Source organism: Lontra canadensis, unplaced genomic scaffold, assembly GCF_010015895.1.
Source record: "Lontra canadensis isolate GAN:19392208 unplaced genomic scaffold, GSC_riverotter_1.0 scaffold30, whole genome shotgun sequence".
Taxonomy (NCBI): domain Eukaryota; kingdom Metazoa; phylum Chordata; class Mammalia; order Carnivora; family Mustelidae; genus Lontra; species Lontra canadensis.
Window position 1 is genome coordinate 10,003,556 of NW_022631024.1, and position 25,137 is coordinate 10,028,692.

Here is a 25,137-nt window from a genome sequence, read left to right on the forward strand (position 1 = left end):
CTCTCCGCAGGTCGGCCCCACATTTTCTATTTGCAATTCAAACCCAAGGCGAGAGCGCAGAGGGCAAGACTGGGTTCTTGATTATATCTGCGAGGTCACCGTCACTATGCGGAGGTAGAGGAGGCCAGGTGGCAACCCAGTACATTTGAAAATTGGATCTTTGTTGGGAACTGCCTCGATTTCATAGCAGAAACCAAACTTGAGATGTCTGTATTAGACACATCTGGGGAGCCACACGGATATGTTGCCATACGAAGGGGAGGGGGCAGCGGGGAGGGGAACAAAAAAGCCAAGGAAATATTTTCTACTGCAGTGAGAGAGGTCAGATGGAGCCAAATCCTAAATTAGCTCAAGAAAGGGAGCAGGAGAGCACGGCTGAAGACCAAGTCCTGTCTGCACTGAACAATGCTAGAGTTTCAATTACAAAATCGCTCTTCCAAGAACAACTGCAAAATATGAAGTCTGTAGAAATCTCTAAGACCGAAGGGGGGAAAAGTGAAAATTGAAAAAGGTGCACTAATAGATCTGTCAACAGTCCGATGGTGACAAGCCACATTTCTATAAAATGCCTTCACCATTCGTGTCACCTGAAATGTACTGACACTTTCTATAGAACGTTACCTCCTGAAGCTATTCTTGAAAAGACTGGCAGGGGGAAGAGGAGAAGGGGAGGGGGAAAAAACGTGCTTCAGATACTATCAAGGAAAGGAAGGGGAGGTGGCACGGAAAGAGGGTGATCTAGATTGTTTAAGTGAACCTTTGAACGACAACATCAAAAAATGGGGGCTTCGCTGGTTATCTGCAGAAATGTTACGTATCAGAAAGAGGGGATTTTCGTCAGGCCCAAGGCTCCCACGTAGTGGGAGGGAGGTGATGGCGTGCAGAGAGCAGATCCAACCAATGGAAAGCATCTGTCCTCGGCCTGAGGAGGGACCCCTTCCTTCACTTAGTTCAAGGACTGTTCTAACACCAGCTGAGCCTACGATCAGGTCGTCAAGGAGGTTTGAAAGTTTGGTGTGAGAACTACCCCCCTCCCTGCCACTCTATATTTTATCCAACTCACTTCCATGAGACTGGGGTAGGAGATTTAAAAAAAAAAAAAAGTATGGATCAGCCTTTATATCCAAGGAAAGAATTCCACCTGCCGGCCGCTGGCAGGGCACAACCAACCACAGTTAGGGTCTACCTGGATGTCCAGGACAGGATTTTTATTTGGGGACTGGAATCTCAGCTGTTAAAAACTCATTCTCAGCTGAAGCTCAGAATTTAAATGCTTCGTCGGAACAAATTATTTTGCAATTAAAAGAAAGGAATCAATTCCTTTGACCGTTTCAAGTTAATTAGAGGTCCATCTGACTTCATAAAATTAAAACTGCTTTCAATTTTTTAAAAAAACTGCCGAGACAGACAAAGGCCCTTAGAGTTGCACATCTTGGGGGTGTGGGATAATGAAGTACACGCTCCCAACCATCTTTCGGAAAGCAAACACTTGTTTCTGGAGGGCTGTATGAAAGGCTGTCATGGTAAGGGCACGGACACTGGAAATGGAGGGGTCTGGAACCCGATCCAGGCTCTACAGGCCCCAGCAATGTGACCTTAGGCAAGTTTCTTCGCCTCTGCACCACAGCCTAGGCTCTCTACACAGGAAATGGGAATCATAACCGCCCAGGGTTGTTCTAAGGCTTCAGTGTGACAGCTCCTGGCCTGGACCATTCTCAGTAGGTGATTATCGAAGGGTGGCAACTGTGATAAGGACGACATCCGTTATCATAGAAAAATGCCCTCTGCTGTGTTAATCTCCCTGTACAAGGCCAGACAATCAGGCAGGGGGCTCCTGGCCAGCACGGAGCCTGTAGGATTCCAAACCATTTTACTGATGGTCCAAGAAGACAAATCAGAGTCCTCACCCTGTTGCTCAAGAGTCCCAGACCAGAGCCGCTGGGTTCCTCTTGGTCAGGCCAGCACTGTGAGGACAGCCCACAGCGTCCTCCTGAAACCCACCCCTTTGTGTGTCCTGTGTTTGTGTGGCGGTCATGTGCATGCCCAAACCATGGAGGTCATTTCCCCGGAGATGCTTCTTGGTTTTGGTGACCAGCCGTCCCAGGGCAGAGGTCAGCGGTGGGAAGCAGACTGGCCCAGATGGGGAGGCCGAGCCAATTTCCAGAGAGCCCTGTGAACCCCAGGCCTGGTGGGGTGGGCAGGGGGCAGACCGACGGTGCTTAACTATGAACTTGCTTGCCTTTGTGGGTTTAAGCCAGGCTTAATGTTATTTGAAGAGAGTTTTTTGTCTGTGAATATTTATAACAGTGTGAAAACTCCCGGACAGCTGGTAATGCATTTTGAAGTGTGCTAACAACACTGTGTCAAACAGCTCTCTATTGATCACATCATACTTTTTTGTGGGCACGCATTTCATACACGGTGCTTATACATTTTGAATAAGAACTTCAAGTACCTTTTGCTTCAAGCGGTTTTTCACCTCTTTTATTCCCATTTTTGCATGATCTTTTGCCTGCATGAAAAATTAATTTAAGTTAAGATTCCCTCTCTGTTTCCAGCAGGGACTATGCTTGATTTCAATCCGTTGCGAATCACCTTCTCTGATTACTAGAAAAAAGAAGGAAAAAAGTGGGATCATCAAGTCGAAAACAAAATGGCTACGAAAACAAATACAATGTTAAGAGGTTAAAAAAAGAAAAAACCTTAAAGAGGCGACAGAGATTTTATTTGCTGCATTTTGATGGCAGTGAGTTTTTTTTTTTCCCCTCCCTCCTTTCGAAGGCCTTCTTCTGCTCTCTATAATTATTTATCTTAGCAGCCTGGTGACAGCTCCCAGCAAGTGTAGATGGAACAGCAGCTTTAAGAACCTGAATATCTATTACATTTCACTGGGCCAGGGCCTCAGGACCAATTTTCTGCCTGGGCTGGCCTGAGCAGACACATCGCTGGGTTCCCCCGGTGCCATTTCTTTCAATCTCATTTCGGCACACACCCTGGCTTTTATTTTCTGTCATTTTAGACCTGTGTGGTTCTGTTGGCAGCCACCCGCCTGGTTAAAATAACTACAGTTTAAGCACAGAAAGGACTAACAAAATTAAAAATGGAAATAAAACAAAACCACCCCAGTGAAGTGGCTCACAGTCAAATTAGCAAGCAAGAGAAACCATGAGGAAAAAAAAAAAAAGTACTTGAGGCTTGTAAGGGATGGAACATCAGAGCAGGAGCTGACGTGTTCTCCTATTTTCTCTCTGCTGTGGGCATGAGTCTCACAAACAATGCACATCCTACAGGGCAGTGGTGAGAGAGACGAGGAAGGAATTGCGGACAACGGTCAGGGAGTGTGTCCCACCATGAACGCTCTTCAGTAACCGGCAAAGGAGCGGCTTCATTCGGATGGGAGGGTGGGGATCCCCATGGGAAAGGTTTTACCAGAATGCCCGGTTGGCCACACCTGCGGGTCTCAGGGACACACGCATGGTGCAGCCAGCATCCGCACCCCCTGGTCTACCCTCTACTAAAAGCTAAAAACAGTGGCTTCCAATTTCTTGATTGCAGCAACTGGGAGCGGAAACCGTTTAACACGAAAAACGTCACTGACCTGGTCACCAGATAATCAACACTACGTAATTCTAAGAGCCTTGGAAGCTCTGGGAAACCGCACAGCAGCCCCTGAATCCTTTCTGCGGTACAGGGTCAGGTAGGCTGAAGAGCTTCCTCATGTCGAGGGACCCATCTGTCGGGGTCCTGGGACTGAGACCAGTACTCACAAATTTATAGACCGTCTTCATGGCCGGGTTCGCTTTCGTTTTCACGGTATTCAGAATTGCTCCGCTTCCTTTCTGTAATAGAAATGTCAATTAGCGACCGGGACTCAAGACAGAGTGGGCCAACACCAACAAAAAACCTCTTCTCTCTGAACAAGTTAAGCAACATTCCAAGAGCGTGTAATTTAATTAGAGAAACAGGCCTGGATGGTAACCGGTGCCGGGCAATTAGTTATGGCATCGGCAGAAGCGCTATGGGTGGGGACTGGGAGAGCCGGGAGCGGACGCGGATGGTGGTAACTGGCTGCAGGGGGACTCAGTGTTGCACTTGGCACCTGTCCGCTGGCTGGAAGAAAAGCTCTTCACAGGCTCTCTGAGGCAAGGTTTCCCCACAGTAACCTACGGCTTCTGAAGAAGTTCGTTTATTTGGCTACCCTCCGTCACGAGCCTTCCTTTCCTCACCTCGGTTTTCTGTGTTGTTATTTTTAATCACTCTGGTAGGCTGCCTTCCTTAACATCGATATCTTGAGGGAAGGAAAGAATGAGTAGCCATCAACGTGAATCATGGCTTTCGTACAAATCCAACATACCAATTTCTTGGTTCAGTTTCTTTGGGAGAACAGAGGAGAGGGGGAGGGAGGCTGGCCTTCCCAGGACACAAAGGAGGCAACGAACGGACATGAAGGGTGCACAGGCTCTAGATAATTCGTTGAGGGCTCACTGCGGAGACACCCTGTGTTAGCCTCAGAGGGTACTGAGTCACAGGGAGGCTGGCCTTTACCCTCGAGGGCCTCCAGTCTGTATGGGGGCGGGGGGGGGCGGGGAATGCCCCAGGCGAAACAGCTGCAGCCGCCGAAGGTCGGGCCAGCTGCCCTGACTGCGTGCACAAGGTGTGTGGACACAGCTCTCACTTTGCATGGTCAGAGAAGGTATTAGAGGATGAAACATCTGGCCTGGTCTGTGAAGGATAAGGAGTTCATGTGGGGGACAGGAAGGGTAAGGACATTCTAGGGAGAGAGGACTGCACAGGAAACAAGTGCAGACGCTGGAAAGGCCTGGTGTTCCTGGCTAGTGGTCGGCGTATCATGGGGAGGATGGCACACGGGGCCAGCTCTCGAGGCGCCAGGATATGGAGTCTATATTCCGGAGGACTTTTCATCAGATGCATCAATAATCAGATTTGTGGCGGTTTGGAAAGATAACTCTCACTGATTTGAACAAAGAGACAGACTGGATCAAGTGGGTATATAAATGAATAAAACACAGTAATGTAATTACGGGGATTAATTCCTAACATGATTTTTGGTCCAGCCCATTATTAGAAATTTTGAGCTTTAATTAAAAACATTGCAGTTTGACCTAGAAAGCATTCTATGTTGTAGGCCAATATGAAATTTTTACCCGCTCATTTATTCCATACTGCTTTCCAAAATTACTCAGTATCTTATTTCAATGGTCCTTTGGAATATTAAAACTCCTTTTATCAATCAATCAACAAGTCCTTATTGCTTGTCTACGAATTGCCAAGTGCAGTGTTTGGCCATCCAAGAAGAACAAAAGAGGTCTTTCATGGAGGAATTGCTTACTCTAGGCCAACGGCAGCTATTTCCAAGGGACCTGCCGTGGCAGTGGTGCGCTCAGCCCGCAAGCAGGAGAGAACACTTCTCACATTATGCTGGGGTTGCCTGTTTACGCGTGCAACCCCAAGAAGACAGGGAGTGCCCCCAGGGCAGGGACTGTGTTCTCCTGCTCCCGACTGTATCCCGAGTGTGGCGCCTGGTCCAAAGGAGGCCCTCAGTACATACACACTGATAAACCCAAGCAAAGGCTCTATTGGCTTCTGAAGACCAAAGCACCTAGCTTCCAACACACAACAAGATATTGTTCGTAACAATAGCGAGGGGGTGAAAAACTCAGTGATGTGTTCTCCATCTTCCTAGGAGCCTTTGGTGTGAAAAACACCATAGAGCAGCAACAGGGACACATTTTTGGTTTTGCCATGAAAATTTCCCAATTGCACTGGTCTTGAAGGAGACCCCCAGAAATGCTCTAGGATAACAACATCCACTCAACACGCCCTGGCCAGCTTCCCGAGACGAGGACGCTTCTCCTGGCTCTCCTTGCCCTCACCTAAGGATGCTTTGGATAGTCTCATCGTGCAAGCCTGCACCTAGATGGCCTGGCTTTGCAAGCAGAAGCATCTCTGGCTACAAGAATGGAGGGCCCTGGACTGAATGACCACTTTGCGGCAGGGAGGGGGAGGGGACATGGGGCAGGGGAAGCTGGGGACTGCCAGGAGGTTCAGGAGGGGCCCTGGGGCTCTATGGGGCTGCGCGCTTACCCGGACTGTGGAGAGCCACTGATGGTAGAGTTTATCGCTGCCTGGGAAAGAGAAGTTAGAGAAGTGGTTAAAGCATATGCTTTCAGGAGTTCCTCGAATTGCTTAGCGAGCAGGATTTGGAAAGTTCAACATCTGGAGAATCACATGGAGGCTTCCATGCTCCACTCCCTATAGGAGGGAGCAGTGAGTTGCTGCCACAGGTTTTCTTTCCAGAACAGAGATCCGATCCTCTCAGTGGCCCCAGTCACAACCTAAATCCTCCTTCCTCACTCCCCACTGGACAGAAGTGGAGTCAGACTCCTGAGCATGCCTGATTCTCTTCTCCAGTCTTGTCTTGGCCCCACCCTCTCTCGGCCTTTCCGTCCTGCCCGCCCATCCCCTCCACCCTCCATTCCCTCACAAACACTGTTCCCCTTGCTGGGCACCATTCCCTACTCTCTCTGTTCATGATGCTCAACCAACAGCTCCAACATCATTTCCTCTGTAAGTTTCTCCCACCCCTTCCTCTGAACAGTCCTCTAGAGCAGGTAACCCCTGCTCCAAAGCCCACATTCTCTGAAGTTCTGCGAGCCACCCCAGGGCAGGAACCGGAGCGCTGCATGTCACCACACTGCCGGACACATGCTCAGCCCCAAGACACTTGAGTAGTGACAGGGAAAAGAAAAAGGAGGCATTACTGGGGGACTTGTTCATTTTATCCGGTGGGAAAAGAAGGTCTTATCACTGGACAGCTTTTCTAGAAGCTCCGAATGGCCGGCCTTAGTTTAACATCACATAAAGCTCGTCTTCTCTTCAGAACCCATGTTCCACTCTGAGCGTGCTGTGTCTCTGTGAAGCTTTCACACTACAGAGTGTGGATTAGTGGAGTCCTGTTCTACCTGCCTAAAAGCCTATTTCTGCTCCTTTTCTTGCACTGGTTTAATCTGTATTTGTTTTTAGTTATGCATCTCTTTCTCCTACCAGTAGACTCTACTCCTTGAGGGCAAAACCTGGTCTTCTGTTTCTTACTCTATGGGGCTCTGGACGTGGCAGGAGCACTGACTCGCTCTCACGTCCGTGGACTGGTTTTATGGGCGCTTTTGTGCTCTCCATGCAGCTCAGGCTGGTCAGGCCTGTGAATGGGGTTTTGTAGGTGAGGTTATGCCTGATCCTATGAACCACCAGTTGTGTGATACAACCACCAGTCGTATCACAGAAGCATAGTCCAGACCTGGCACGGGCCCAGCAATAAGAGCGGGTCAACGGCCTGATTACCGTGACTTTGCATTTGGTTTTGCCTTCACTGCCACAGGCTAAGGCTTCGGGACTTGGAAAGAAGGCCAGACTGGGATTCAGGAGGCAGGGTCCGCCGCGAACACCTCTCTGGGCCTCAGAGGCCACCTCTGAATCATGAGAAGATGATCGCTCCAGGTCAAATGGTCTGTGGAGACCAGGCAGTGATGACTTTCACCTTTGAAAGAAACACTCATTTAGCAGTGGTCCTGTGCCAGCATCTGTCCTTGCGGACTCCGAGTCAATCTCCACAGGACCCCCATAAGGCGGGCCCTGTTCTCCTCAGCACAGAGATGGGGACACTTCAAATGAAGAGGTGACATGGCCCGACCAAGTTCTCACGGCTTCCCTGGAGGCGGGGCCCGGATGTCAAGCCAGCTCTCCTAACTCAACGCCTCGAGTGCTCTGAGCTGCTGCATGCCGGCCACTACGTGTCACTAGACTCTGGCCACCCCCGGGGAAGCGACTGACCCCCGGACAGAGGATCTTAGACGGGCCAAGTGCCTCTGTCTCATCAGAAAACGAAGAGGAATTCCTCACACATTTCAAGGCCGAGGGTGAAGTGAGTCTCTCTCCAACCCGCACTGAAGGAAAGAGAAAAGCCACAGCCATTCCCCGCCACGCGCATTCTAGTCCCACATAACAGCCCACGGCACAGGAGGGAAAATGAATCGAACTCACCAGCGTACTCGCCCATGCTGATCTCCTCCTCGAAAACGTCACTGAAACCTTCGCCGGAATTGAGAAGGTCCAGTCTACCATCTATAAACTAGAGAAAGAAAGAACAAAAGCGTAACAGCTTATGCAAAGACACAGGGCGGAAAACCATTCAGCCGGACGCCTTGGTGTACACCCAAAGAACCACCACGTTTCCCAAGACAGGAAAGGGCCTTTGGAACAGCGAGTTAAAAGCAACTTTTGAAAACACTGGCTATGCGTTGACGGTAACTTGCTGAATGCCACTTGACTGGCATATCTGTGGAAGGGCTGCCTGGCTACTGACCCCCCTTCTGCACCCATCCCCCTCCCCAGACCCCGAGCCCCTCTGGTGGGCCTGGGTCCCCGACGCCCACAGCTTCGGCGCTCCCAGTAAGACCGCTGCAGAAATCCCCGTTGGGGGTCCAGACAGGCCACCCTCCACGGGGAGGGCGGGGTACCTGCTTGAAGAGCTGCAGCTGGGTCGCGTTCTGCAGGAACTGCCTCATGGCTCCCGAGCGATAGTGGGACACGAAGGCTTCCTCACAGAAGGTGATTGGCTCCTCCTGGGAAACAGAGACGGCAGAGGGGGGTTGGAGGAGCGGGGTGAGGGTGGCGGTCAGTCCTTACACTCGGTTGGATGGTCCTTCTGCATCCGACTGATTTAATTCGCGTTTACTTGGTCGAGCGGCTACTGTCATCACGGGCTTTCTGTTCTGTGGAAGAGGACGCGGTTTCAGAAAGGAAAAGTCATCCCCCGAAGTCCCAGGGCTGGTAGGAGGCCGAGATTCCGAACCCCACCCCTGGCCCCTTCCGGAGGAGCCGGTCGTATCCCAGCAGCAAGTTAGTGGGATATTCCCTCCAATGTGATAACTTCCAGACTTTTCTTTTCACTTGAAGAGAATCCAAGCAGCACCCCATGCAGGAGGAGCCTTGTCACATAAAACTGTCCAGCTGCTCTTCGGGAAGCGGCGGGTGGGGGATGCTGGGGTGCAGGGGTGGTGGCTGGGCAGTCTCCTCCCCCACCTCAGCACCTTTGCAGTTCCCGAGGTGCCGGCCGTGGAACACACTTTGAAAACCATCCACACAGTGATCTCGACCAAGAGCAAATTATCATTTTATTTTTTTTTAAGATTTTTATTTATTTAATTGACAGAGAGAGACAGCAAGAGTGGGAACACAAGCAGAGGCAGTGGGAGAAGGAGACGCGGGCTCACCACCGAGCAGGAAGCCGAATGTGGGGCTCGATCCCAGGACTCGGGGATCATGACTTGAGCCGAAGGCAGATGCTCAACGACTGAGACCCAGGCGCCCCACAAATAACCATTTTAAAATAATTATTTATGTTAAAAAGCAGGACTAATCAAAAATAGGATTTACCGCCCAGTCAACTGTGTGCTTTACACTGCTCGATGAGCAGTGATGCTTTCACCAAACTACGTTTTATGAGTGAAGAAAACAAGGGCCGAAGCTGAAGCCGCATTCCATCCCTGTAGTCAACACCTCGGTCCTTCTTTGAAGGGATCTGCAGTGCTCATCTCCTCAGACAAGTCTTTAATTTCGGTGGTGTATCCTCAATCCTGAAAGATCAGACTTTGACACCTTGAACTGAATTAAAGGTGCCCCTCCCTTCACAGACTTGGCGGCGAACACAGAGATGTTTGAAGCTGTACTTTTATCCTGTTTTAATGAGTTACGTAAGTGTTAAATTTACTGTCTGGCTGCTGTGAATTCCAAGGGCTCCTCCTGCTTAAGTCTGGCCAATATTAGCTCAGCAATGGCGCAGACATTTCGCAAAAGGTGTAAGGATGACCCCCAAAAACTAGGCTGGGGGGAGGGCTTGTTTTTACACAGGTAAGCCCCACCTAATTTTACAAAGGATCTGAGGCAGCCTACATGAGCACCCAAAAGAAAGGAAAAAAAAATAGAGCTAAAGAATATGTGAATATATAAAACATGTTTACTTGGGAAGAGTGTCTGGATATGCAGGTCCTATACAGTTTCTAAAACAAAGGTTCAAAATTAGCTCTGAGCTTCCTGGCTGTGAAAGCAAGAAGGGAAACAGGCAAAATTTACATTGTGAGGACACTGTCTGTGAGGACAATTTCCTTGTTCTCCAGGAAAAAGAATATTCCATGACATTGACTAATTTGGCACGGATTTACATCTTTCTTGCTTAACAGCTGGGAGATGGGCTAGTGATAACAAACTAAAGCCCACCTAGCATCCCATCCCCGTGGCCTGCCAGTTCTGCTTCCATCCTGGGAAGCACAGCAGGGCAATTATGTCCCTCTCCAGGCCGTCCCACCCATGAGTGGTGTCACCTACACACTGATGGCCTGTGATAACATCATAGCTCAGACCTCCTCTGCTCCCAAACCGTATGTCTCAATTCCACTAGATGGCCCATTAGCACCTCAAACTCAAAATGGCCCAAACTCCCAATCATTAGCCCAACTGGATTAGCCCACATCTGTTTCTTTCTTAAGTTGGCTATTATCATAGCTCCCCATGGACCTATCACACTGCCCACGTCCCTCCCTGCTTTGCCAGAGAAAGCAATCAAGTTTGTCTCTGCTCACCATCTCTCTGCCCGCCATGGTGGAGATTTAATTCTGTGTCCCTTCCAGTTGCCTCCCTCCGTCTACTCCAATTCTCCAAGATTTCTAAAACGCACATTGGGTCACGCTACTATCCTACCCAGGAACTCTGGCTGCAGAGGCATTTTGCTGGGTGGTTATTTGGTTACCTTTTTCCACTAGACTCTAAGTTTCATGTGGGCAGGAATGGCACCTGTTTTACTCAACACCATACACTTAGTGGCGTGTGTCACATACACGGGGCCCTGTGTGGGAGAGGAGAGGAAAAGTCCTAGCTCCCTAGCAGGGCAAACAAACCTTTCCTAAGCTGAGCCCAGCTTTCTTTTCCAGAGTCCTTTTGTGTCCCTTTTCCTCTGCACGCCCCCCCCCCAGGTACCTTCTGCTCCCAATGCATCTCCTGATCATATGCCATGTCCTTTCCCACTTGCTTCCCTCTTTTTCCAGTGCTGTTCCTTGCACCCAGACCACCCTTCCTTCCTCTCATTTCTTAAGACTGTATGTATTTACTTGAGAGAAGAAAGAGCATGCAAGCACACAAGCAGTGGGAAGGGGCAGACTGAGGGGGACAGAGAGAACCTCAAACAGACTCCCTGCTGAGCGCAGAGCCTGATCTGGGACTCGATCCCAGACCATGAGATCATGACCTGAGCCAAAGGCAGACACTTAATGACTGAGCCACCCAGGTGCCCCTATTCTCTTAAACACAGGCCTGTGTGTGGTAGTCATTCTTGCTCAGCGCTCCCATTCGGCCTGGCGTACCCCTGGGGGCTGAATCTTCACTGGTGTCCCCTGTGACCTGGAGCTCCAGAGGGCAGAGGCCTGGCCGGACTCCCCGCTACACTGCCCGGGGAGAGCGCCGAGCCCACCGCCCCAGTTAGAAGCCCAGGGACATTGGCTTTAGAACCACAGGTTGAGCCTGACCCTGGTTCCTGCCACAGGAGCCCAGTGGTCTCGCTGTGGCTGACACCCCTTGACCTGACAGTAAAGAGGTCTCAGAACGCGACGCCAGGTGAGTGACACTTGTGTCCGGGGAGTTTAGAGCTCCTTGGAGGAAATGCTCACTGGAGTTGTTAGCATTCACTCCTACAGCTGTGGCCCAGCACTGCCAGGAAGGAGTCTGCTGAGGGACCAATAAATTCGAGAGAATTTGCCACCAGATTTGTGTGGAAGGGTAGCCTGAGGTAGGATTTAGCTGCAGGAGAGCAGAAAGAATCTCAGCTTTGGGGAGACATGAACATTTTGGGCCTGTTGTCTCCTTAGTGCAGGTGACGTCCCCCCGGATCAGATGTCTGTGCCATAGAGACGGACAAAAGGACATGGGCACGGATGGAAAAGATGAGGGGAAAATGTGACAACGGGGGCTTTTTCTGCAAAAAGCTTCAAGAACACCACCAGCAGTGTCAGTCAGCCATGGGGACGAGTACCACTAGAGTGCAGTGCCACCTGTGTGGGGCAGCTCGCCAAGTGTCCACAGGAGCCAGGAGAGAAAAAGGCTAACCCGCCTGGGGCAGCAGGTCAGAAATCGTGAGAGAGAGCAGGCACGTGTCAGTGGAGTCTAAAAGGGGGAATGGGAATTGGGTAAGCATATCCCATCTGTTCAGGGCAACTGTTTCATCCTAATCCTGGTGAAAAACAGAGACACGGTCACCCGTTGTCATGTATAAAGTGCTGACCAGCCACAGGCTAGGAGGGCTCACACCCCTGGAGCTACTCACTTTCCAAGGAAATGACAACCGCCACAGTCCACCTAACTGTTACAGAATAACAGGTAGGGTCACTTGCCCAAGGTCCCAGGACCCATAAACGTCAGAGTCAAGATTTTATACGCCACGGCCCCCCAAGCCCAGCCGTCATGCAGGCGGTCCACCCCCAGCCCGGGGCTTCTCTTGGGGCGTCAGTTCAAACTGTCCATGAACACCTGCGAGAGCCCAGGGGCGTTCTCGCAGGTGGAAGCCTTCGGGTTCTCCTGGTAGATGGGTACTCGAAGCACCTACGCTCCCGGGAGTAAGCAAGCCAGTAGGAAGGCTCTTTCTGCCCCAGGCCCATCTGTACCAAAGATGCTGAACCATTTGGCCCAGCTACTCCTGGTTCCCCCTCCTGTAGCTGAAATGGTCATGGGACTCCACTCTCTGCAGCGGAGAATAAGAAAAGGTGTCTCGTTAAACCCTCCTTTGTAAGAATTGCTGATTTAGTTCTCCTGTTGCGTTGATTAAATCTTTTGTCTTCTTAGGCGGCACTCAGCAATAGGACTCCGTGAGCGCACGCGAGGCGAGCCGTGAGTGTTCAAGCTTAGATCACATTAGCAGAGTTCTTCCATCCATGACCCGGAGGAGAGTTAAACACAGCTGCTTAACCCTATCAAGGATTCTGTTACAGACAGACAAGTTGTACTCTCGGATTATCTTCCTGACATATGCAATCAATTGAAAATTCTGTTACTAATGAATCCACCTTTGTTAACAGGTGAAAATGGTGATTCCGAGCGTTTCTGATACTTCCAGAAATAAACGGCTTTTGTCCACAGTACTGTGGGTCCTGGCATAAAAATAAATTCTCCTCTCAGAGTCTTCTGAGGGGACAACTCTCCTTGTTCTGCTGACCCATACTTATAGTACTAAACTCTTATTTTCCTGTGCGAATTTATCAAAATTCTGTGTGCACATTTACTCTGCAATTCTAAGAAAAAAAGGGGTTCATTCTTTATGGCCCTTGCTTAAAATTTTAAAAACAGTAATTTTGGAAGATTTATCCATTCACACATTTTATTTTATTTTTTTTTAAGATTTTATTTATTTGACAGAGAGTGAGAGAGATCACAAGTAGGCAGAGAGGCAGGTGGTGGGAGGGGAGGGGAAGCAGACTCCCTGCTGAGCACAGAACCCTATGTGGGGCTCGATCCTGGGACCCTAAGATCATGACCTGAGCCGAAGGCAGAGGCTTAACCCACTGAGCCACCCAGGCGCCCCTCCATGCACATTTTAAAAACACCTTCTATGTGCCAGATTCTGCGTTAGAGGAATACAAAGATGAATAAAATACAGTTCCTGTAAGTAATACTAATAATCAGTTGAAGGTGGGGAGCAGCCCAGGGGATAGTGCCAAGAACAGCAGGATGTTGTGTTTATGGCAGCACTGCTCGTGGTAGCCAAAAGACAGAAGCGCGCCAAGTGTCTGTGGATGAGTGGAAAGACAAAATATACATACAATGAAATATTATTCAGCTTTAAAAGGGAGAGAATTTCTGGCACAGGCTATGATGGAAAACTTTGACGACCTCATGTTAAGTGACAAGCCAGTAACAGAAGGACAAATACTGCTTATTTCCACTTGTATCTAGAGTCGTCAACTTCTTAGGGACAGAAAGTAGAATAGTCATTGCCAGAGGCTGGATGGGGAGGGATGGGGAGTTGTTTAGTGGGTAGAGACTTTCCATTATGCCAGATGAAGAAAGTTCTAGAAATGGGTGATCATTGTACAACAGTGTGAATGTACTTAATGCCACTGAACTGTACATACACTTAAAAAGGGTTATGGGGTAAATTTGATGTTATGTGTATTTTACTATAGTTAAAAATATTTTTTAATCTAAAAAAATGACAGAATGTTTATAATTGTGGAAGCTGGGCAATGGGTACATGGGAGTTCATTTACTTTGTATAAATTTGAAATTTTCCATTATAGAAAGTCTAAAAGAAAAGCTCCTATTATCAAAGAATCCTATCTAGTTTAGGGAACAAATAACCACAATACAGTGTGAAAATGGCACACTGGTGGGGGGCTGGTTATTTTTATTTTTAAATGTTTTGGGGGGTAAAGGCCCTTTAAAAAACCCTTAAGATTAAAAAACAAAAATGGATTCAGTTAAGGTAACACAATGTGGTGGACAGAGAACGGGTCTTGGAGTCAGAAAGACTTGGTCTTGAACTGTGGTTCTGACCACACTGGCTGTGCGACCTCAGGTGACTTGTCATTCCCCACCTATGACACTTACTCAAGGCCAGTTCAACTCATAGCGTTGCTTGGAAGATTATGGCAAAGTACAGCAAGCATATTTTTCACAAATAGCTATTTTCTTGAGGGTAGAGATTGGGTTTTTCCAGGGCGGGCGACATAATTTGTGGGACACAGGGCAAAATGGATGCCTGGGAAGGAAGGGCTGTTAAGTCTCTAAGTGGCATAGCAAAATATAAAGCTTTTTCTTTCTTTCATGGTTTCTTTCTAGGCCCATAATGGAGCTTTTCAAATTTACTATTTAATGTCATTCTATGTGAAGAAAAAAATAAAAATTTAAATTATTAGCATGAATCTTATTGCTCGACTCTATACCGTGCCATGCCAGTTTTAAATGCGAACATATGTGGAATCGTATTTCGTAACTCACAAACGCATTTGTATTTTGTCCTTATCAGACAGTGGAAATGCTGCACAAAACTCAACGGCTTTTATTTCAGTTCTTGATGTACACATATTCTACTAGCGCTCTCTGCCTTCGGCTTACTGATGAGAAAGGAAAAGGAACTAAAGTTGCTCCATCCGTTCCTTGTAGGCCATCATTTGCACAAGTGGTAGTAGGCTAATACAGGCAAGCAATGTGAACGAGAAATGGGATCACGGAGGTTCTTAGAACAGCACTGCCTTGTGTCGGCACCGAAGCGCATTCTAGTTCTAACACAAAGTGGGGATTGTTGGGGCTGTCAGTGTCCCGCTGCCTCAATTGTGGACCTCACAGCTTTACCTTGTAAGCGCTCGGAGTCTCGCTGAGCCCCCATGTACTGTGGGTCCACTGCAACTCTGTGCAGGCAGCACCGAGGGGGTTCTATGGGGCCGGATGGCAAGACTCCGGGGAGGACAGCAGCGCAGACGTCCTCTGCTCCTGCACACGCTCCACTGTCCCATAAGACTACTTTTATAAAGCACAAGTTTCAAGGTGGAATTATCAGGAGTTTCAAGATGGTGGCCATGGGGCGTTGAAGGAGGCACAGGTCTTTCAGAGTCCAGGACCCTGTGACTGCACAGGCCCTGCATGTCCCCAGCTTCCTCTGCCTCTGCAGATAGTTAGTGGGTCTCTGGTGGTTGACTCCGTTTGTCATCTGACTCAGTGGCAGGAGCACAGAATAGCTTTGAGCAAGGTGGCAGGTCCAGGTAAGTGGGGTGTCCAAACTCTGGCTCAGGACACTCAAGGCTATGTGTGACCTTCCCTGGCCGAATTTTCTTGCTACGACATCCTGTCTACCTCATCCGCACGCTCATCTCCGGAGACTCTGGACTGTCTGCTGCTAATCTCTTCCCGCATATGCTCCCCTCTGGTTTCCTTCTTCACATTACTTCCTCTGAGCATCTCACCTGATGCCTTCAGGTGATGAGAAGCCCGAGGAGCCACCTTGATGTCTCCACACCAAGACCACCAGGGCCCAGCCAGCAGCCAACGACCTCCCCCACCCCAGCCCGCTGCAAGAGGAAGCAGGCGGGGGAGTGCACCACGGAGCTCGGTTCTGGTCCCAGCTCTGCCCCTGTATGCAAAGGACAGTACCTCTCAGATCCTCATTCTCCCACCTGCCTTAGGGGGCTACAGGGGGTCGGGGGAAAGGCACGCTGGCGTGGTCAAGTAGTGTTCGACCCTCCACCCATTAGAATCACTTGGGGGACTTTTCAAATCCCCAATGCCAGGGCCACAGTTTCTAAAAGCCCCAGGACTTCAGTATACCCAAGGCTGATAATAACTGGTATTGATACAAGAGATTAGCATAGCACCTAGGCCAATCGACACTCTTTTGTTTGTTTGTTTTTGTTTTGTTTTTAAGAATGAAAAGAGTTGGAAAATCTGGCCCCATTTATCACCAGCAGTCCCAACCTGGTTGCATTTTGTTTAAATACCCCCAAATTCTTAATAAAATACCCAAGTCACTGGCTAAAGGGCAGGGCAGCCAGGAACCCCGTTCTGAAGGCTGAGGGGGGCTTTCTAGGCCCTGCCAAGTAGCACATTCTGCCCCACAGGCCACATGGAGAGCCCACACTGAGCACCCTGCTCAGGGCCAGGGCACCACTCCCAGAGCTGGGTCCCAGGGCCGCTGCTCACAGGGTCAGGTGTGGCGGCTGCCCACAAAGCAGGGTGGGCTCTCAGCCAACACTGAAAAGGCTCAGCTCTGTGTCTGGTGCAGAGAACACAAAATCCTGACTGGAGGCAGAGGAGGGAGGGAGTGGGACAGCTGGGTTTGACTGCAGTAATCTCAGGTCAGCCACAGCAGGCGGGAGTCCAGGGAGAAGGGAGCCAATGCCCGCTGAGTGCCTGCTGAGGCCCAGCCCGACCCTTCCCTTCGCTGGATCCTAACCACAGCCTTGAAACACTCACAAAGGACTCCCATTGTACAGATGGGGAAAGGACATCCATGCAGGCCAAGGGTTTCTGCCTGAGGTCGCCATACTGCAGGGTTCAAACAACTCCCAGATCCATACACGTTCTCCCCTCATCAAGGTGAACGTGGGCAGGGGGGTGTTGCATGGCTACATGCGGATGGCTCGGGCCGGGCTGGCCCAAGACAGCTTTCTGAACCATTTGTGCAGTGGCCCAAGCACGCCAGGGGCAGCCTCCCGGCCTGGGCCCCCAGCACTGTAACAAGCCCTAAACAAAGAATCAATGTGTCACGGGGGAAGCTGGCTCACTGTTCGGATGATTTAAGTCAGGGGGAAGGCGGGTGTCCAACAAGAGCTACTCTGATAATTTGCAGGGGCGGGGGCTGCTGGGAAGACGGTAGCTGCCCGTTCTGGCCAGCCGCTCCGGTATTGACAGAAGCCCCCACACACACTCGCTAGATTACAGTAAAGACATTCAAATCACAGGCGCGTCGGCCCACGCCTGGCTCCTCTGCGCCAGCAGCCCCTTCCTTCTGCATTAACCGAGACAAACAGGGAGAAGTCAGGAAATTCTGATTAGCGCAGGAACGGCAGATGAGCGGGGAGGCCTGTGGAAGCTGAGGAGACACAATGAAGAGGGTCTTCGTGCATACCGGCTTAAGATTTTCTCTCCATAAGAAATGCAGATGGGAATCGGCTCTACTAGGAAAGCAGGTGCAGTGATTAAAACCAGCTCCCGCTTACTGAGCGCCAGCCCGGTGCTGGTGGTTTCACATGCATTATCTCACTTACTCTTCCCCCCATCCTGTGAGGTACGTGGTGTTATGATCTCCATTTTACAGATACAGATACTGAGGCTTAGGAAGGCGAAGTCTGGTCCTGGGCTCATGCAACATGCGATGGTATTTGACCTATCGGCCGCCCGGGGCTGCTCCAACAGTTCACAGAGATGGACTAGAAGGCAATGATGAGGAGAGGGGACTCTGAAGAAATGGCATGTTCTGGCTCCCACTATGTGCTTAAGGAAGGCATCTTATTACCTGGAGCCTCCGTCTGCTTCCAGATATCCTGGAAATAATACCTATCGCGTGCTCTAACTGCCCAGTACCATGACGTCGGCAGCTCCAGGCAACAGTGTCCAGCTGAAGTGACCGAAAGCTGGAGACCAGGCCCATGCTGCAGGACAGCAACAGCTCCCCTCCCCAGTACAGAAGCCAGACGGGACATGTTGAGATTGCAACGTCAAACTCCTTTTTTTTTTTTTTTTCCCATTTTTAAGATTTTATTCATTTATGTGACACAGAGAGAGTGAGCACAAGCAGTGGGAGCAGTAAGCAGAGGGAGAGGGAGAAGCAAGCTCCCCACTGAGCAGGGAGCCCAATGCGGGACTCGATTCTAAGACCTTGAGATCATGACCTGAGCTGAAGGCAGACACTTAACCGACTGAGCCACCCAGGCACCCTCAATGTCAAACTCCTGCTGGACCTCCACCTTGGCCACACCAGAGTCTGCCTGTCACTGAGGGCCAGACTCTGGGTTTAACACACTGTCTGTTGCATCCCAGGTCCCAAGAAAGGAGGTCCTAAACGGATTAGAGAAGAGGGTTTCAGTTTCCTGAGAGTGAGGAGAAGACAGTTTCAGGGAGTGTGCTGCAGAGAGGGTGGGCTCGGAGGGCCTGATGGGCCCCTGAGAGAGACGTCAATGAGCCTGAAAGTGACCGGCAGGAAAACCAACATTAGCTGTAGCCGCAGGAATACAGGACTCACGGGTCAAAAGGCTAAAAGACATGGAGATAAAACCAAAGCAGCACAAATCAGTCCGGAGAAGGAAAAATCCCAGCCCTCTGACTGAATGCAGCACTGCCTGCCAGCCTTGGTGACATGGCCCTCAGGGTGGTCCTCCACAGCACTGTCAGGCTCCCTCGCTGGTCCACATGCTTATGATCACCTCTCCCTCTCCCCCATGTCACTCATTCAGGGCCTATCTCTGGTGCCTGGTGGGGACTTATGCTTACGAGGCTTGGGCAGCAAGCTTTTTCGTCATGAACAGATGGCAGCGTTGTGAAGGATAAAGAGCACAAGAAGAGTGAAACCACCCACCTCAGGCCTTATTTCCTGTTCCTCGTACAGGCCTCAGTTTCTTCATCTGTAAAATGGGAAGGTGCTATGCTAGAAGATCTTCAAGGTGCTTTCTAATGCTAATGTATGTTGTTTCTAGGCATGGAAAGGGCCTTTCTCTGGGAGGTCACCCACAGCCCCTGACAGAGAAACGGGTCCCAATGCACAGCCCTTGGGGCACAGTTGGGAACAGAGGACACACTCAGGTGAGAATGACAGCTCTGCTGCTTACTAAATGTGGAATGTGGTGTACGGCCTGAACCCTCTGACTCCCATTTTCTCATTCATAAAATGGGGGAATGCTTCCTCATGGCGGGGGGGGGGGGTGCTTGGGAGCAGCAGATGACTCATAAAAAGTGCTCAGCTCAGGACTTGACCTCTAGAGGGGCTAAACACTACCAGTCTTCTGCCCTGAATAACGATAGTTCTTTGCCCAAAGCACACTTTCAGTGATTTACTTCAAGCAGCCCTGTTTCAGAGCATGCGATATGCGCTACCTGCCCCGGACACATGTGGGGTCACTGGAGTCAAGACCATGACTCAAAGCAAAGGAGGAAAGGACCGGGCACAGCAGACACATGCTAACTGTGGCAGAGGGATGGACCTGCGTAATAACCCTATTTAGGCGAGGCTCTTTTATCCTCATCTTACAGAGAGAGGGGACGTGACTTGCCCAAGGCCACAGAGCTGGGAAGAGCCAGAGCTGTACTTGAAGTCGATGCTGTCTGACCCCACTCTGGGAAATTTCTGGGGATTTTAAGATACAGATGATTGCCCACACAAAAATGTCCTTTCCCACATACGACACAACCCCAGTCAAAGGAGTCCAGAGTCTCTAGGTGGGGATTATGTATCACCTGGGGACTCAAGAGGCTCAGTGCAGCTCAAAGCTCCATGAATGGAGACACAGATGAGCCTCTGTGAGCCTCAGTTTCCTCATCTGTAAATTGGGGATGTTATGTGCTTCATCTCGAAAGGTCTGAGATGATATAGGATTTGTCAAGGCGCCAATACTGAGTAGCACACAGAGGGACTCAGCGGAGGTTCAAGTCCTAACAGCGCTTTCAAAAATGCCCTTTGAGAGCTGGGTGTTGCATTTTGTGTGGAACCTTCTATACCTTCCACTCAACGAGAACCTGTGGCTGGGGTGCTGGGAGGGCACCGCCCGGGGAATTTGTTGGGGAGGGTGGGGCCCAAAAAAGGCCACAAGGGGGAACAGATGCTATAAAAACCAGGGAGCAGGGACTCATAGATGGAAAAGCAGAGGACGGCAGGAGCAGAGGAGTGGGGCTCTGACGAGGTCCCACTGACACCGCACGGTAAGGAGCTGGTGTCCCTCAGGCTCCGGGGGCACATCATGTCACGGAGGGAAGGTGGGGGTCAGTGAGATGCTGATGCTCTCCTTCTTTACTCGGGGGCACCTTCCCTGAGAGCCAGAGCTCCGAGCAGTGGGGGACGCTGGGCCCTGGTACACATGATTGCTTGGCATGTGCCGGAGCTTGTCCCGGAGCTCATCCCGGAGCAGCCCACCCAGCCCTGAGCGGAGACCTCTGATTCCAAGGAACAGACCTCGTCCACAGGGACAATTACCGGAAGGGCTTCATTTATTCAGAGCCCCACCCCTGAAACCACCCCCCACCCACTGCCAGAGGCCAGGCTGCGCCAACAGCCACCCTGTCACTCCCCCTGCCCGGCTCCCAGTGCCTGCAGATCCAAGCGGAGAGTGGAGTTGGAGAGAAGCCCTCCACGGTGTAATCCCGTGCGTTGGGCCAACCACAGCTCCCTGCCTCCCTAGATATCCTGTGTTGCCATGACATGGAGCCGGTCACAATTCTCCAGACTGGTCTGCAGGCTCCTGCCTTTGCAGGAGCTGTGCCCTCTGCCAGGAAGGCCTCCCACTCCTGCCTCTTCAGGCTACAGAAGTCCCCCCTCAGCCTTCCAGGACTAACGTGGGGACAGCTGCCCTGCAAGGCTCCTCCTCACCTTCCTGCCTTGGAGCGGGTTAGGCGTCCCTGGTCTGGTCCCACAGCCACTACGCTCGCCTCCACCACCACACTCGCAGCCATCTCTGCGCTGCCCAGCTGTCCTGGGGTCCCCTCGCTAGAGGCCGGACTCCCCGAGGGTGCGGGCAGCGTCTCCACTGTCTCTGCACCTCTAGTTCCTAGCACGGGACCCAGGTCAGCGCAGACACTCCCGTGCTTGGTGAATGAATTATTCACCGCCGACAAGGCAATGGGAACATTTCTGAGAAAGAGGCCAACATGGTGCAGAGCCAGACAGACAGACCGAGGACGTGCAGAGGAGGGTGAGCGGGAGGGAGGAAAGGGAAAGCAGAGAACTCGGTATGTGTGCAAGGAGGGGCCGAGGCGGGAGGCGGGAGGCCGGGAACGCCGTCTAATTAGACCACATGTGCAAGCAGCATCTGGCTCAAAGCACAGCAGTTTACACCGCTCCTGGAGTTGTCGTGGAGACAAGCACATGACCAGCCTGGAGCCAAGACTCAGGGGCAGCAATCCAGATGCACTCCTAACATATTCTGACAGAGAGCAGATGGGCAGCTATCTGCAGGGCCAAAAAATGCCAACTCCGCTCCCCTCCAGACCTGCATGCCCTCACTGATCATTTTCATCTTGTAAAGTCATTCTTCTCTGCCCTGGAACCACCAGTTCCACCCATGCAGGAATCAGTGTGAAAGCTGCTATTTTTGTAGTTCCCAGACCATCACAACTTCCGGCCTGCTCCTATGGGTGAGGAAATGCCACCACCTTTAGTGCAGGGGTCCTCGGGAGGCTGCGCCCCACTGCTGCAGGCTCCCCCTCCCCCCCATCTCTTTCTCGGTGAATAGTGTTTAAATTCCTCACTCTTTGGGCCCTACCACACAGATCCAGGCCTGGGAACAGCACTGTGGGGCGGGGGGCGGGGGGAGGGGAATACAGGCTCCGAGGCTGAGTGCCCGCCAGGTGGGTACTTGCCTTGGGCATGTACTTGGTCCCTCCGAACTGTTCACTCCTCTGTAGAATGGGCTTTGCGACACCTACTTTCACAAGATTATTATAAGGATTAAATTATTAAAGAAGATCCCTGAAAATTACAAAATTCTACATAAATTTTTTACTGGGATAAAAGTTCTTTAGAAACCTCGAAGATTTTAAATAGAAAGACTTAGCAGAATAGAAGGAAAATGACAGAATCTTAGGCTCTGTAGGAAACTATACCTTTTTACCCACACGTATGGCAAATATCTCTCTTTTGAGGCCTTTGGTGAGGTGGGAAAACATCTACTGTTGGAGAATCAAGTTGGGTTTGAATTCTGGCTCTGACGCTTGCTTAGCAAGATGATCTTGACTGTGTAATGTAAAACTCTCTAGAGCCTCAGTTTCTTCATCTGTAAAATGGGAATAATCATTCTTATCTCCTGTAAATGAATTCCACTTGTGAGTATTGGGACAATATATGCAAACTGCCTGGCACACAGCACTCAGTAAACGTCATTCCACTTCCCTTCTCCCTCGTGGTTTAACAAATCAGGTAAGACAGGCTGAGAAAGTACAGAGCAGCTCGGGTTCAGTCACAGCATGCTGGGATCCCACCTACTGGCTGTGTGGCCTTGGGGAAGCCCTCATCTTTTCTGAGCATCCACGTCCTCTTCTGGAAAAGGAGGGGATATGACCTACCAGGTCATGTTGTTGTGTGGTTTAAAGAGAACAATGAACATAAGGCTGACAGCATCCAATAAATGGTTGTTGCTAGAGTCCTCCTCACCCTTCCTGGAGAAATCCTTCTTGAAAAAAATCATGACTTATGTGGGTCCAGCCCGGGGCACAGAGGCTGCACAGTCTCAAGAGAAACGAATTTCAATTTTGATGCTGGGGAAGTAAAGCGATGTGAGGACCCTGAGCAGACGTGTGGGCGGCTCCGGGCGTGCATTGGGACAGCTGTCTGCCCGGGCCCCCCCCGGCCTGCTGCCTGAGTGGCATCCAGCAGGCCTGTCCAGGTGCGAGGAGGCTTATTTATAAAGCACGCAGGACTTCCCGCTGCCGCATGCTCGCCTGCCATCACAGGTGTGGGGAAGGCCCAGCTAAAAATACTGCTAACGTGGGTTTAATGTCGCCCAGCAGAGACTAATGATTGTTTTAAGTAAATATTAATTATAAGAGTCACCCAGATAGAGCGCTGGAGTGGCGTAAATATTCCCACATCTACATATGTAGATGGAGAGACCATTTGGGGAAACGACGTCTTATATGCCTCCCTCAGGGACTTATTTCCTGGCTGTGGACTCTCAATATTTGGGGGATTCCTGGTTAAAACTATCTGGGCAGTGTCTTGATACGCAGGATAGAGGGAAGCTTCCTTATTTGAGAGACGAGCTTCTCTAGACCGGATTGCTGATTCAGTTCTGCTGGACCCTTCACATGAGAGCTCGTCACCACAGTATGTAGAGCCCATATTTGGTTCAAGGTCCGCCCAGCACACTAGCTGGCTGATCTGGGGCAAGTGTCTGCCCGAGGGCCCCGATGGGGTCAGCAGTCTGAGATGGTGCTCTTGGTCTAGTGCTACCCCCCGGGCATGCTTTCTCCCTCCCCAAGTCTCAGCATCTGCACCTGTATGGGAAGCCAACTTCGATCAGTGGTTCCTACGTCCAGTATCCCAAGGAGACTCACCAAGGGAGGTTTTAAATGCAGCCTCCTGGGCCACGGCTCAGAACTTTGCGCAACTGCTTAGATTCTAATGCATCCGGGAACCTGGGGGTGAGGTGGGGTAGGGTAGGGAAGGGGGTGTTGGGGCTGGAAGAATAGTAGTAACGGGAGTAACAGACCCATGTGCGTTCCCGATGCCAGGTACCCAAAGGTTTTACATATACCCACTCCATTCAATCCTCACAGCAACCCCATGAATTAGACACAGTCGCTGTCCCATGTTATAAATGGGAAACTGAGGCACAGAACTAGTAAGGCAACTTCCCTGGGTTCACACAGGCAGGATTTGACCCAGGTGGTCTGGCTCTGGTCTGACAGACTGTGGCACCAAGAGGGCTGTGGCTCTGCTTCTCTTTTTCATCACCATATCCCCATGCCCAGGGCGGAAGCTTCCGGAGCCGGTGATGGACATATTCATTAAACAATTAGGCACTTTTACATAGGCTGCATCGCACACTACCCCAAGGAAGCTGAGATCCACTTTCAGACGGACTCGAGGGCTGGACTGTATTCTGAGCCACTTTAGGCCATTTTCCAGTGAGGGTGAGACCGGGGTTTGAGGCCAAGCCTGGTTCACTCCTTCATCTCCTACCACAGCCTAGTGGGACACTGGCAGCAAAGTCCTGGCTCCATGGGAGGGATGTAAGGATTAAATGGACGTGAGACACCTTTATAAATGAAACTGATTACCAAATCCTTCTGATTGATTGCCTCGGTTTCTCCCAAGGCTGTTATCTTCAAAGACGAGGGGGCTCAACGAACATTTGTTGACTGAATGTAAACATACCAATTGTAACTATGGCCTCCACATGGTTCTCGGAAAAGGGCAGGTTCTTAGAGGAAAGTCTTTTATACCCCGGACTCTTTCACTGGGACACATGGATGATAATGGTCCTAGGTGAGGACAAGGCCACCGGCCAGGGCCCCAGATTCTGACTTTCTAGGATCTGGATTCATGACCTTTCAGCTCCTGACCTCTGTGCCCCAAGTCCCTTCTGTGATAGTGTCGAGAGAGGAGGGTGGGACGGTCTCTGACCCAGCAGGGCCTGGGATAGACTAAGCCTAGACTAAGCCCAAACCCAACGTTGCTCTGCAGAAATCCATTGTGAAAATCCCAACCTCCATTTTACAGTGGCATTATTAAGTCTTCAAAAGGATCTGGGAGGTCGTCAAGGGGATGAGCATCCAGGGGGTGGGCTAAAGTCCGTGCCTGGGGAACTGTGACTTTCCAGCCATTTCCCTGTCTGAGGCTAGTCCATGAAGTAAGGACAGTTTAGTACCCAGGAAATGGCAGGC

At 50.6% G+C, this 25,137-nt stretch overlaps 1 protein-coding gene across 7 annotated transcripts in view; it reads right to left on the bottom strand.

Moving 5' to 3' along the window:
* Positions 1-25,137, bottom strand: part of DENND1A (DENN domain containing 1A) — a 496,671-nt gene that overhangs the window by 55,896 nt on the left and 415,638 nt on the right. For all 7 annotated transcript variants that reach the window (XM_032865818.1, XM_032865820.1, XM_032865816.1 and 4 more), the window contains 5 exons: positions 8,535-8,639; positions 8,059-8,146; positions 6,106-6,146; positions 3,768-3,839; positions 2,456-2,512 (listed from right to left, as the gene is read on the bottom strand). In XM_032865818.1, coding sequence (XP_032721709.1) covers positions 2,456-2,512; positions 3,768-3,839; positions 6,106-6,146; positions 8,059-8,146; positions 8,535-8,639 — 363 coding nt within the window. The remainder of the gene's footprint in view (positions 1-2,455; positions 2,513-3,767; positions 3,840-6,105; positions 6,147-8,058; positions 8,147-8,534; positions 8,640-25,137) is intronic.